The following is a 15,000-nucleotide window of genomic DNA, read 5'->3' on the forward strand; positions in this document are numbered from 1 at the left end:
AACAAACAAACAAACAAAAAAAACCCCAAAAAAACAAACAAACAAACAAGAAACAACAACAAAAAACAAACATTGACTTACAATCGACTTTGACGTAAGCCACATCTCTGCTGTAACCAGCTTCATTGGAGGCAGTACACATGTATCTACCGGTGTCGCCCAATTGAACGTTGTACAAACTGGATGAACAGAGTATGAAAACTATATGAAACATTTATTGAACAGAACAGAAATAGATATTATACATAGCACGTGCCATTTTGGGCTCAAAATCCCTCTTCAGACAATAATAAAAACAAGATAATGATGATGATGATGATGATGATAATAATAATAATAATAATAATAATAATAATAATAATAATAATAATAATAATAATAATAATAATAATAATAATAATAATAATAATAATAATAATAATAATAATAATAATATACTTTATTCATCCAAAAATGGAAATTTGTTTACAGAAAGTGGCATGCATAAAAATGTATAAATATACATTTAAGAATTCATGGTGACACTATATATGGGAAGGGGGGGGGGGGGGGGGTAAAATTTGTAAATGAGTTTAATACTTTATCATCAGAGTTAGCAGGATCAGAAATACTAGCAAGGTAAAGAAGAGCGAAAAAAAAGCTTACGTGAGAATTCCATTCCTGATTTGATGCTGCAGAGGAAGTTCTCCACGAACCTTTTCCCATCTGATTTCAGCTTGCAGATTGTCTTGAATATTGCACTCAAGCGTTATGTCAGCTCCAACTGTGACCACGCTCTGTTTGGGAGTTACATCAACCACTGGGGGAGCTGAAAAAATATCAAAAGGAACGGATGAGGATATATATGGTAGGGTAGATCACTTATACTGTGGTAATTGGAAAAAAAGAAAATGAAAGAGAACAAATACAAATCTGAAGACGGTTGAATTATTCATTTTTTAGATAAGTTTAGTCAACCAATAATCAGGAGTATTGTAGACTATTCTATGATTCTTTTCACAACTTACACAGAAAAGGACAGAGTATTATTTTAAAAAGTAAAAGTAGTATAAGTAGTATCTACAAGACTATGGTTAGATCAAAGCTGGAATATGCCAACTGCATATGGTATCCGAAGTTTGAGGGAGACAAAGACTGTTTGGAAAGAGTGCAAAGGAGAGCAACAAAACTTATCACACACCTGAAAGACAAATCCTACTGTGAAAGACTGAAAGAATTAAATCTCCCGACCTTAGATAACAGAAGAAGAAAAGGAGATATGATCCAAACATATAAAATAGTAAGGGGAATAGACAGGGTAGGGGTAGGATTTCTTAAACCAAACAAGAACATTCAGACACGAGGAAACAGCAAGAAACTGGAAAAAGAACGATTTAAGACAAATGAAAGAAGGAACTTTTTTTCAGCTAGAATTGTTAATAACTGGAATAAACTGCAAGAAACCAGCAAAAAACAGCAAAAAATTTGAATAAATTCAAAGCAGAGTTGGAGATAAGTAACATCCTAGGAAACAAGTTCAGTTATAAGAATTGGTCCAATCATTAATTGATGAGGAGGAGCGAAGGAGACTACACCAAGTCTAAAAGCTCTATACAGAGGTATCCAGGTATCCAGTATTAGCTTTTATATAGTGGAATATGTACTTAAAATGCTCAAAGCGCTTAACAAGAGGTCTGTCCCAAGTCAACAGCAACATTGAACATATAGGACAAAACATGACGCCGGTATGGCGCTTTTATGATTTTCTTTCAGCAGAGACAATACTGTTATTGGTCAGGTATTCAATTTTCGCTTATGATGAGAGAATGTGAGGAATCTTTTTTTCGTAAGACTCAATTTGTTGTGCTGCTAATAGCGGGACTGCATCCTTTTGACCTACAAGCAGAATGCTGTATCACTTGACCCCAAACAAGATCATAGTTATACACAAAAAATGGTACCAAATGGATTGTAAACGTTAAGAAAAGAATCGAACACAATTCATGAAAGCCACTATAGTCGTTCAATTTTATAATAGCGGTGTGACTTAGAATTTTTGTTTTGAAAAAAAAAGAACAAAAAAAAAAAAAAAGAAAAATACTAAAACAAAACAAAACAAACCCAAGAAGAACAAAATAACAAAACAAAATCAAATAAAACCAATGAACTCCCCCCCCCCCCCCCCGCGCAAAAAAACCCAAAAGACAATAGCAACTACAATCCTCAAATAATCAAGATACAAGACAAAACAAAACAATGATAAACTAACAGCCCCCCCCCCCCCATCCCCAACACTTCTTTAAATTTCTTTTAAAGACAACAGAAACTAATTATTTAGGAGAAACAGGTCTTACAAATCACAGTGACGTCTGCAAAGGCTTCAGAGGTTCCTGCACTGTTTCGCACAATACACCTGTAACGTCCACTGTCTGCCCTTGTTGCTTGTCTGATCTCCAGGACACCATCCCTCTCTCTAGCTTGAGGAGACAAGACACCATTGACACGGGTCCATTCAATGGTGAATGGCCCCACACCATTGGGTTTACACCTGAGGGTGATGGGCTGGTTGGGGCGGACTGTTAACCTTTGTGGACTTACAGCGATCTTGGGAGTCACTGAATAAACAAATAGGATAAAATAATTTTAACAAAAATATCTAAAGAATGTTACTGTTTGCTTGTATATAATTGATAATAATGTGAAACTGAATGTAAGCTTCAATTTAATATATGAAAACAGATAAAATGGACGTTTCAGGTTTCCACTTTATCAACAAAACAGGATGAATGAAACACTACACACGAATGAAATAATGTGGGTATTACTACCACGTTATCTCATTCGTCTGTAGTGTTTCATTCATCCTGTTTTGTTAATGAAGGGGAAACCTGAAACGTACATTTTATCTGTTTTCGTACATTACATTGAAGCTTACATTCCATTTTCACATTGTTAATTATTTCTTCGAGCTATGAGCAGCAACATTTATATTACCTTGTATATTATTGTAAAATGCAACCCATTCCTCAAAACGATATTATTATTATTACAGATTTAACTAAATGCCAAAGAATGATTTTAAATTTACCATGATCAGCAATATGAGATTTGAGTTTTAATCACTTAAACTCAAAGAACCTATATTAGTTGCGCTCAATAAAACACCACACAGTTCTTATTTTTTGACTGAATTGTCTTATTTCTGAACAAAAATTTACCTCTAACAATGATGTACACAGATGCAGTATAAACAGTAGGTACAATATCACTGGAAACAGAGCAGATGTATTCCCCTGTGTATTCTTCCTCCAGAGTGGGAATAGTCAATACACCATTACGAACGCTGTGATTGGGCGGCAAGGGCAGACCGCCTGGTCTTCTCCATCTGATACGCGCATTTGGAACACCAGGAGCAGAACAGGTCAGGGTCACAGACTGGCCAAGGACTGCGGTCAGGCGCTCTGGTCCGTCAATTTTGACTTTGGGGCCATCTGGAGTTGTGCGATCATTGACTGAAATATAACAATAAAATCGTTGAGGCAAAATAACCAGTATGGATCACAAGTGAAGTCAGTGTTTTATCTGTTCTCCCCCCACCCCCCACACCTCCCCTTCGTCCACCCAGCAGAGTGACTGAATAGCTGAGTATCTTAGAAAGAAAAAAAAAACTTAATGTTGAACTAGCATCTTAACAAAAAGGTAGTGAATTATTGTTACTTATAATTTGTTACTTAAGAAGGCAGGACATAGCCCAGGTCTATGGGCCTTATTCTTAAACTACTTGCTCTCTTACATTCATGCAACTTCACCCTCACAGGTTTCACAAGTAAGAAATAATATTGCTCATAATACGTCCCCATCACATGCAAAAAACTGTTCAGTAGAAAACGCAAACTTTTGTGAAGAATATAAACTTTAAATTGTCGTAATCAAAGACTAACCTCTGCCATGTAGTGGTAGCACATTTAAATGATTTTTATTCTTTTTTTCTGCTTTGTTTAGCATTATTACTTTCAGAATTTTGCAATTTTTAGATTTAAAAAATGTACATTGTGTTAACCCTCAATGACAATAAATCTTACCAATGATATTAACTGATTCTGTCACTCTGCCCTTCTGATTAGAAGCAATACAGATGTACGTTCCGGCATCAGTCTTTTCGATTTCTTCAAATGACAGACGGGCAACACCAGGAGCCTAAAAATATATTTTAAAAATTTATGACAATGGAATTATTTAAAATATAAACTTATATTCCCTTTAACCATCTTCAGGTGAAATTTCCTCTTGCTTTCTCTCGAGGAATAACTGAGCTAAACCAGGTGCAGCCGCAGTGCTGCACTGCAAACTAATCAATTAAAGTTAAATTTCCTGCTCAAAGAAAAAACGACACTGAAGTGGGGCTTTAATTACTCATGTACAAATGGTAGTGCCGAGTGGTACCGGTGAGTACCAGTAATACCGGTAACAGCCTTACCGATAATTTGTTGACACTAAGCAGCCCAGTCTCGATACTCCGACACTCCACTATTCTGCAGCGCCTAAAGCCAACTGGTTCTCACCTACCACAATGGCACGTAAGAATGTGCATATTATCATAATGGAAAAATAAGAAACAATATATGACATTAACAAAAATAAAGTGGAAACATTGAATTAAAAGAGTACAAAATAAAATCAAAACTGAAAAAAAAAACAAAAAAACAAAAAAACAAACAAAAAACAACAGAGCTCTCCAAACTTTGCATTGTCGACAACAAATCATCGGAAATGAGAATTATTATCAAGAATTACCGGTACCGGTACCGGTCTCGAGAACAGCGAGACTGGTCAAGGATTACCGGTAATTCATTGACAACGTGAAGAGTTGGTACCGCCCGGCACTATAAACTGGCATAGAAAAGTAACAGATTGTTGTGAACTTCCTGTAATGAGAAGAACTCAACCTTGTTAACAAGTAACATGTTTAGATGGAAAAGACATTCATGGCTTACAACATCAAGCAAGGTGGATTTCCAGTTTATATTTGACATCTCTTGTTGGATGAGTCTATCCAGTTATCAATAGCTTAAAACAAATTTGGCCTGATTGAGGAGATAGCAACATGTACTTATTTTCAGGTCTGATTGCCCAAAGTGTTATTGTTGTTATGGCAATACTCTCAAACCAACACAATAACAAATAGCTGAAAATGCAATTTTCTCTTAATTAAAATATCTTACAGGTTGGAAAGATTCTGGTAATACATCAGAGCGACGTCTTTTGGTTGACGTCCACATCACATTAGGAGTTGGGCTTCCAATTCCCACACATTCAACATCAACAGGCTCGCCGACCACAGCGACAATGCGTGTGGATGGGGTGATGTCGATGACCGGAGGACCTGGACAGAAGCACAAAAGAAAAAAAAATAGCCATCGCATTATGTCGCCTATTATCAATTTTGATTAACTATTGGTCACAATGGGACAATCCATCTCATTTTCATCACAACCACCACTACTACTACTACTACCATCATCATCATCATCATCATTAGCATCATCTCATCATCAGTATCATAATCATCTTCGTCGTCATCATTACCATAGCCATAATGTTAATACTAAAATTACAATTATATCAATTTTCTACTAATATGTGTTCTATTCTTTAAATCAAAACAAGCGAGTTTGGAACATGCTCTCTGTAGAATGAATATAAAAAAAATAAAGTATTATGAAATTTACAAAAAGAACAGTGTCAAATCCAATAATTAGCAGGAAATCGTATTTACTTAACCTTGAACTTTCATTGATTTCGCACATCAACAATGTGCTCAAAGCTCTTAAAAAGGGGTTCCAAATGAACAACACTTTACTGGTAGAACGAGACATGATGCCTGTGAGGCACTATCTCAGATTTTTTTTACAGAGTCAGTTACTGATCTAATAACTGAGTGCAGAAGGAAAATAGGATTAAAATTAGTAAAAGTCCTCAACTTTGCCCTGCCCAGGGTGTCCCAATAGTTCAGTTGGTAGAGCACTCGCTACACACGAAGACCAGGATCGATCCTGGGTGCAGTCAAGAAATTTTTTCTGACCCCCCCTGTCTACCCAGCAGATATTGGCTAGCTGAGTCTATAAGAACTGGCAGAAAGTCATTTGCGATAGACTAGCATCCTATCCAAAGGATAGCAAGCAATTGCTATTGTCCGATTTGCACCACAGAAGCCGGGATAAACTCTGGCTGCATGGGCGTAATTGCTCTGAAGGACTGTTTTTTTTCCCATCCCTGGAACAAAACTCATACCTACTGATCAATAGGCAATCTAAATATTAATCTGAATTGATAAGATGCAAAAGGTCTATGGGCAAATTTGTCACCGTAGCAAGACCAAACGAAAAAATGAGTGGTTAGAGGGGCATATATATATATATATATATATATATATATATATATATATATATATATATATATATATATATATATATCTCTATCTCTCTCTCTCTCTCTCTCTCTCTCTCTCTCTCTCTCTCTCTCTCTCTCTCTCTCTCTCTATATATATATATATATATATATATATATATATATATATAAATTCCCTTTATTGATCCCATCTGGAAAATTTGTCTTTAGGGTCTATTCCAAAAGGAAGACTGGAATGTCCCAGACGTCAGCCGCAGTGCAGTGCTGCAAACTGAACTAGGGCGAAGTGAATTGCTCATGACCATACAGCGCAGCAGGCATTCGAACTCGGTAACTTTCGAGTATGAAGCAAATATCGTACCGCTAAGCCACACTGCACCATTTATTTATAATATATTACCATCAATACGGATGCTGGCTGTGGCACTAATAGATCCAGCCTCATTTACGGCAGTACAGATATATTCTCCTTGCTCCTCTGATGTCAGTCCAGTAAACATAAGCACTCCGTTTTCGCTCTTCACAGATGTACGGGAAGTCATCTCTTTCCTACCGGCTCTGTTAAGAAGAAAACAATAATTTTTTAAAAACAATTTATAAATGGGTTAATGATAAGTATAATTGACTTTCGTGATAAGAAATACTTCTCTATAATCTTAATTTCTATTCTTCAAGGCCAAGGTCTTTTCATAATAATATTGATTGTAATAGCACGTTACAGGTTTCATGTCTCTTCCAACATGTTATATATTACTGTTGGCTTGGGACTCCTTGTAAAGTGCTTTGAGTATATTTAGTGGATATCGCGTCTTATAAAAGTATGAAAATAAAATTATCTGCCAAGTGACAAATGTAAACTTGAGCTTTTATATAGGGCAGTATCCACTAAATGGGTTCAAAGTGATTCACAAAGGGTCTCTGACCAACAGCAACAGGCAACATGTAGAACAAGACATGAAGCATGTTACATTTTTTCAGACAGAGACAATACTGTTAACGACCAGGTACTCATTTTCCATCTGAGTACGGTGAGGCTCGAACCCAAAACCTTCCGATCTGAAAGCAAGTGTCATACCACAAGACCAATTAGCCGCATATGAAAAAGTTCATGCTACATGATTTTAAGAAAATTGGCATCATAAAATACCTTGTCCAAGTGACAGTGGGAGTTGGAATGCCTCTGACAACTCTACATTGGAACATGGCGTTGCTTCCCATAGTTCTTGTCTGCTGAGTTTCGGGGTAGATCTCTATCTCAGGGGCTTCTCTTCCTGTATAATAGTAAAATGGGAGGAAAAATTATTTTCAGTCTTATTCAGAAGTTAGTCTCCTCCTCCTTCTCTTCTCCTTCTCTTCTTCTTCTTCATTTTCTTCTTCTTCTTCTTCTTCTTCTTCTTCTTCTTGTTCTTGTTCTTCTTGTTGTTCTTCTTCTTCTTCTTCTTCTTCTTCTTCTTCTTCTTCTTCTTCTTCTTCTTCTTCTTCTTCTTCTTCTTCTTCTTCTTCATTTTTCATCATCCTCTTCTTCTCATCTTCCTCCTCCTCTCCTCCTCCTCCTCCTCCTCCTTCTTCTTCTTCTTCTTCTTCTTCTTCTTCTTCTTCTTCTTCTTCTTCTTCTTCTTCTTCTTCTTCTTCTTCTTCTACCTCATAGAGTCTTCATGGTTGAATATAAGATTGTTGAAGGAACGCCATTATCTTTCTCATCTCTGTTAGGGGCCCAATACAGTTGTCTGCAAGGATGTTGAGGCCTAGAGTAAATAGTGGGCATCTTCCTCTTCTTCACAAGAAAGGTAGGCCGAAAACAGAGTCGGTGGGCTGAAATGCGCAAATAGCTCAGACAGACATAGATGTCAAACCTGGAAACCGGAGACATGTACCTACCCCCCCCCCCCCTCCCCTTCCAACTCCGCTTTCAACCACGATGTCTCTTTGAGAAAACAAAATATTAACTTACGTTCAATGTCAACCATAGCTGATGCCTGGGCATAACCTCCTCTATTTTCTGCAGAACACACATAGATGTCACGGTCATCCATTGTGGCTTGCACGATACGCAGAACGTTTCCATTGACCTTTATAGAGAGACGTAGTAGAGTATAGAAGATACTATTTATGATAATAGTAATAATGATAATAATAATAATAACAACAACAACAACAATAATAATGATAATAATAATATATAATAATAATAATAAATAATAATAATAATAATAATAATAATAATAATAATAATAATAATAATAACAATAATAATAATAATAATAATAATAATAATAATAATAATAAATAATAATAATAATAATAATAATAATAATAATAATAATAATAATAATAATAATAATAATAATAAAAGAAGAAGAAGAAGAAAGAAGAAGAAGAAGAAGAAGAAGAAGAAGAAGAAGAAGAAGAAGAAGAAGAAAGAAGAAGAAGAAGAAGAAAAGAAGAAGAAGAAGAAGAAGAAGAAAAGAAGAAGAAGAAGAAGAAGAAGAAGAAGAAGAAGAAGAAGAAGAAGAAGAAGAAGAAGAAGAAGAAGAAGAAGAAGAAGAAGAAGAAGAAGAAGAAGAAGAAGAAGAAGAAAGAAGAAGAAGAAGAAGAACAAGAACAAGAAGAAGAAGAAGAAGAAGAAGAAGAAGAAGAAGAAGAAGAAGAAGAAGAAGAAGAATCATAAGAATAAGAATAACATTAACAATAATAATAAAAAAATCACTTTTTTTTTTGTCAATTGATTGAATTAACTTCCAAATTGCCACCTCCCCCCCCCCTCCCCCAAATAAAACAAAAATCAAACAAAGAATAAAATAAAGATAAGAATAAAATAGAATAAAAACTTTTGAGACTCCTTTGGCTACTTTAACCAATAATTATATTAAGTAACTGTTCTTAGGCCATAAACTTTAAAATGGTGTTTTGTCATTGAATAACAGTGCTTACCCGGTGATTTTCAGACAGATTTCCTCTTGATCTGGACCACGTGATCGTGGGCAATGGTTGGCCTGTCACAATGCACCTCAAAGTGCCCGTGGTACCGGAGCTTACCGTCTGCCTCTCAGGCTCAATCCTCACAGTCGGCGGTTCCACTGATAAGAAAGGACATATAAAAATATAAAATTATTGCGGAAAGGGGATTCTGAAAATTAAGTTGGTAGAGCACTCGTTTCACACGCAGAGAGACCAAGATCAATCCCGTGTGAAGTTGAGATTTTTTTCTGACCCTGTCTACTCAGCAGTGATTGGGTAGCTGGGTCTTGTTAGATCTGGTGGAGATTACTTTGTGATAGGTACCAAAAAATGACCATTGTCCATTTCAGGCTATAAAAACCAGGATAAACTCCGGCTCCATGGCCTAATGGCTCTGAAGGACTACTTTTTTTGGGGATAAACTACTTACACTAACACCATGAGGGCATAGTGTGCCATTTCATTAGAGGTGAACAAAACTTTTCTTTCCCTTTGAATGATAAAATTTCAGTTTATTGTTTAATCTGATAGACAAAGACAATCAAATATGTCTGTAGATAAAAAAAATCTATTGATTTTGGTGTCGCAAAATCTTCTGAACTAAAAATGAAACCGTAAAATTCTATTTAATGAATGAGTTGACTTCGTCAGCCCTTTGCTTTTGTTATTATTTTTTTTTTTCTTTTTTTTTTTTTGGACAGCCAACAAAGTAACTATTTTTCACTAAATTCACTCAAACATTACACATAAACGATAAAGGTTACATATCATTTATTGGGTTGGTTATGGAAGTTTTGGCGAACATTTTACTTTACTGCATACCATTAATATTAAAATAGAGCTGGCGTGAAGAGAAGAGTTATCAGTAAAGTGCTCTTCATGCAAGGGAAAAAATAGAAGAGAGAAAATGAGATCACAGCTAGACTTTGCTTTACTCATTTAGTTAGAGCTACTAAACCAAATAGCGAAGTTTATTTGTATATTTATAACACCATACTATGATAACTATTAAGATTTATTTTTCAAATGTGAATGAGTGAATGAAGACATTGTGATATTATAAATATGATCTACCTTTTTTTTCAAGTGCATGGTTACATTCAACTTAACATGTGTTATTGTGTAATTTTAATGGCATGACCCAATCATAAAAACCCGTTATATGAAACTGGAATTGCGGTTCATTTAAATAGATAGAACGAAGTTGACATCACTCAGGTCTCTGTTATTGCTTTTTGCCATCCAGGTTTATGAATAATTCTCACTAAACGGTATTAACCAGACTATAAACGTTCAAGGTTACACATGGTTTTGTATGTTGGTCCGCTATACTTCCAGATGGCAATGTTGTGAGCTGCTTAGCCAAGCGCATACTATCTATATAAAGTAGCTACATCGACATCATGCCAAGATATTGCAGACTGGACATATACTAACTTAGAGCTACTAACCCAAATAGTGAAGTTTATTTGTATATTTGATAACAAATACCATACCATGCTACCTGTTAAGATTTTTTTTCAAATGTGAATTCTGGAAACATTGTGATATTGCGATCTATACCCCCCCCCCCCCCCCCCCAAACCACACATCTATCCACACACTCAAAACCTCTTGTTCTTTTTTTTTTCTTTTTCTTTTTACATTTACATACCTGGCTCTCCAGTGACAGTGATACGAACAGTAGCACGACCCACAATTCCACTATTAGTACTTCCTGTACAGATGTAGTTGCCACTAAATGATCGTTGAATATTGGAAATTGTGAGGACGCCATTGTTTTGGGTTGCTCCTGTAGGAGGAAGGAGGATGGGTTGATAGAATTAAAGGTGAGCAGGTATATTTAATGGTTATGAAAATATGAGACCTACTGTGCTAATCTGATATTATGTTAGACTGAAATAGATGGAGAAAATGATCAGAATAAGGAAATTTTTTTTTTAAGTTTAAGAAACAAAACATACTCACCTCGATGAAGGTGTTTGTTTTATTTCAAATCATCTTTAAATTCAATTTTAAGCATCAATTCCACACCCAAAATAATACAGTTATGGAGAGATGAGTTACAAAAATGTTTGTCTTTGAATCTAAATCCTTAATCATATTATGATCGATGTAATATTGATGCCTATATAAAAACAATAGGTGATATATTTACTTGCGGTATCACAGCTTGATGATCACAATTCTAAAAATAAATATGAACATTATAGCTTTATGATGATGGTGATGATAACAGTAATAACGACCACAAAATGATGACGATGCTGATGATGTTGGTGGTGGTGGTGATGATGAGGTGACGATAAATACAAACACCATTTACCAAGAGGTAGACCACCCTCTCTAGACCATACAAGGGTAGCAGAACCAGCTGGCTGAGAGTAGCAAGTGACTTGTTCGGTGCCTCCAATGACTGCCTCAATAGTTGTTCTTCGTGTGATTACCTGAATTGGCCCTGCGTTAAAAATAATTTTTAAATCAGTAGTGCCAAATTTAATGATAGTCAAATCTTAGTAAAATGCCAAAAAATATTGTTTCATCTTTGGTCAGAAAATTTTAACTGCATGTATAAATAGATTAAGATGACTCAGATTCTCGAGCCTGAGAATTCATTCACGAAGTAATTAATTCACTATGGTTGAAATAAAAAAAAATGGAAGTTGCTTGAATTCCCGCTTTGGGTGGTGCAATATTGAGGTCTTAGAAAAGGCACTTTGCTCACATTCTCTCAATGCATACATGTCTAAATAAATACCTGGCCAGTTACAGTGTTTTGCTCTGTCCAAAAAATATAAAGAATAGTTCTTCACAAGAGTCATGTCTCATCCTCTAATACAGCGTTGCTTTTGGCTCGGGACCTCTTGTAAAAGCCCTAGGGGGAACATTTAATGGACGTTGTTCTGTATAAAGTTTCAAGTTTAAAAAAAATCTAGGATTAAAACCAATTTGGCTTACTTTCTTGCCTCTCCACATAGATGATAGTTCTAACAGAGGCCGTTCCTTCAGCATTGGTGGCCGTACAATAATACTCAGACTCATCAGCCATGGTAATGCTTGCAATACGTAACAAGCCATTCTGGTCTGTCTCAACATAGCTAGCTAATGGGGTGTTTGGTCCTGTATAAGAAATCATATAAATTAATGATTGCTATTCCATATATTATATCAATGTTCATTATTCATTACTGCTAATAACACTTGTGGTATTCACTATTCAAGTACCTATTTAAATGTTGGTATATGTATACAGTTTCATGATATTATAAAATAAAAAGGATGAAAACAAAATCTCTAATGAAGCTTCTTTTACCAATTGATCGATAGTTTAAAAGAAATCTGTCATAGTACTTGAATAAATATGCATGTAAGATATTTAAAATAAGTGATAAAGTGGACGAGGCATTTCATCAGCCTAGCCTATATTTGCAACACAAAACATTTTCACAGCACGTCACAGCATTCAATCTTCATCAAACTCACCATGCTTTTATCTTAAATCTCTCTGTAATTTAATCTTTTCGATAAGACATCAGGTATTGCATTGTATTGTATTGTATTAATGATGCTTATGATCAACAAGTCTATGGTGAAAAATTATTAATTAACCTCAACCTGACCTTATTTTTGTACATGTAATTTTGTGTACTTATAGTATCCATGCATCAAGCTGATCTTTTCTGTTGTTTATATTACATGTGATATATTTACATCTGTATATGTCAGGATATTTTAAGCTTTTATTAATGTCATTATTATTATTATTATTATTATTATTATTATTATTATTATTATTATTATTATTATTATTATTATTATTATTATTATTATTATTATTATTATTATTATTATTATTATTATTATCATATTGTGATTCAATTTAAAAAAGTGAAATGAAAACTCACAGAGAGACGATACTTCTGATCATTACATTCAAAACTCAACAGCATTAAACAGACAAACAATGGGATGGCATACACAATATACTATATGACAGGTAACAATACCAACATAGAACACCTCTTTATACAGATATGATTACAAGAAGTTCTTTTTAAAAAGTTGACAATCTAAAACCAATCCAAACCTTTAGTCCATTGGACAGTTGGTGTAGGGTTGCCTTCACCAATACATCTAAACTCCACTTTATCGCCGACCTTGACCTGCAGGTAGCGTGGCTCGATACGGACAACTGGGGCCTTTGGCAGGTCTGTGAAAGTCAAAGTCAAAATCAAATTGAACTTACATTTAGCTTTTATGTAGCGCAATATCCACTAAACATGCTCAAAGTGCTATACAAAGGTTTCCTGACCAACAGCAACACGTAATATGTAGAACGAGACATGACGCCTGTTAGGCGATATTACAATTTGTTCAGACATAGACAACGCTGTTAACAGCCAGGTTCTCATTTTACACCTGAGTACATTGAGAGAATGTGAGTAAAGAGCCTTGTCCAAGGACTCTATTATGCACTGAGTGAGGCTCGAATCCAAGACCTTCCTATCAGAAAGCGAGTGTCATCCCACAAGATCACACAGCAACACAAAATCATTTAATATATAAAGTAGCTAACTGTCATGTCTCTATAATGGCAATAATTCTGTTCCCAAAAAGTTTCCAAAAGTGACGATATACCATTTATTCCGTTGGCTACAAAACATTTACATAATTTATTATTAAATCAATATGACCCCAATAAGTCGAGAATACTCTTCAAACCAGAACTTACATAAATATAAAAACAAAGAAACATAAATAACAAATGAACCAAATTTATGACATTTGATGAAAAGCCCTCAATGTACATAATATTTAATTTGACCCTCTCTCCCCGTACAGGTTACAAGAAAATAAAAAAAATATGATTTCCATTTATATTGTACATTCTATTAACAATTTTAATAAGGTTCATGAGGTCAATCAATAAGTTTCTGTACTTTAAAGACAGAATGTCAATGGTCAATCATCCAGGGAGGAAGGATTTTCGGACCCCAGCAGACTTACCACCAAGTCTAATGACAGCTGTGGCAGTGTCTGTATATTGTGGGTCAGAGCCAGTACATCTGTAGGTACCAAGATCACTCTCCTCTACATCAGGGATAAGCAGCACGCCGGACTGGTCAATGGCCTTGCCTGGCAGTTGACCTCCGTCCTTGGACCACGACAGGACATAGTTAGCCTGAAAAATGGGATTTTAATGGTTCTAGTATTTTTGAATAAAAAATAATGATCAAATTAGATCCGACCTTTCAAATGGTTTTATGCTGCTTAACTTGATGGGCAAAGAATCTAAAGTTTAAAAAATATAACTTAGGAAAAGTTTGTATGGGTACTGTATTTGAGAGAACAAGTATCATTTTTTAAACCACAATAAAATTTGGCATTTCGTATCATTTTAATCTTAATTTCACTTTTCAACTTTTGTATCACTCTGACATATGTTTGATGTATTGGGTCACAAATACAATGATTTAGATTAAGATTTAGAAGTTTAATGGTGTTTGCAACACTTTTAGGTCATTTCAGCACATAAGAAAAATGAGATGGTAAACAATTCAAAAACAGACAGTGAGATAATAATGTATATTGGGAAAACGACAGGAATATTTCTAAAAATCAGAGAGTGCAATAATTTTCAATTGTTATGACACA

General features: G+C 35.0%; 1 protein-coding gene across 10 annotated transcripts in view; it reads right to left on the bottom strand.

Annotated features, from left to right (window-relative positions):
• Positions 1-15,000, bottom strand: part of LOC144970415 (basement membrane-specific heparan sulfate proteoglycan core protein-like) — a 255,662-nt gene that overhangs the window by 31,437 nt on the left and 209,225 nt on the right. For all 10 annotated transcript variants that reach the window (XM_078910024.1, XM_078910025.1, XM_078910028.1 and 7 more), the window contains 15 exons: positions 14,353-14,527; positions 13,433-13,555; positions 12,304-12,465; positions 11,672-11,803; positions 11,000-11,137; positions 9,319-9,464; positions 8,339-8,456; positions 7,535-7,658; positions 6,788-6,945; positions 5,202-5,362; positions 4,062-4,176; positions 3,198-3,491; positions 2,334-2,594; positions 646-808; positions 82-179 (listed from right to left, as the gene is read on the bottom strand). In XM_078910024.1, coding sequence (XP_078766150.1) covers positions 82-179; positions 646-808; positions 2,334-2,594; positions 3,198-3,491; positions 4,062-4,176; positions 5,202-5,362; positions 6,788-6,945; positions 7,535-7,658; positions 8,339-8,456; positions 9,319-9,464; positions 11,000-11,137; positions 11,672-11,803; positions 12,304-12,465; positions 13,433-13,555; positions 14,353-14,527 — 2,368 coding nt within the window. The remainder of the gene's footprint in view (positions 1-81; positions 180-645; positions 809-2,333; positions 2,595-3,197; positions 3,492-4,061; positions 4,177-5,201; positions 5,363-6,787; positions 6,946-7,534; positions 7,659-8,338; positions 8,457-9,318; positions 9,465-10,999; positions 11,138-11,671; positions 11,804-12,303; positions 12,466-13,432; positions 13,556-14,352; positions 14,528-15,000) is intronic.

The sequence above is a fragment of the Berghia stephanieae genome, chromosome 4 (genome assembly GCF_034508935.2).
Source record: "Berghia stephanieae isolate SIO BIC M18660-M18661 chromosome 4, UCSD_Bste_1.3, whole genome shotgun sequence".
NCBI lineage: Eukaryota > Metazoa > Mollusca > Gastropoda > Nudibranchia > Aeolidiidae > Berghia > Berghia stephanieae.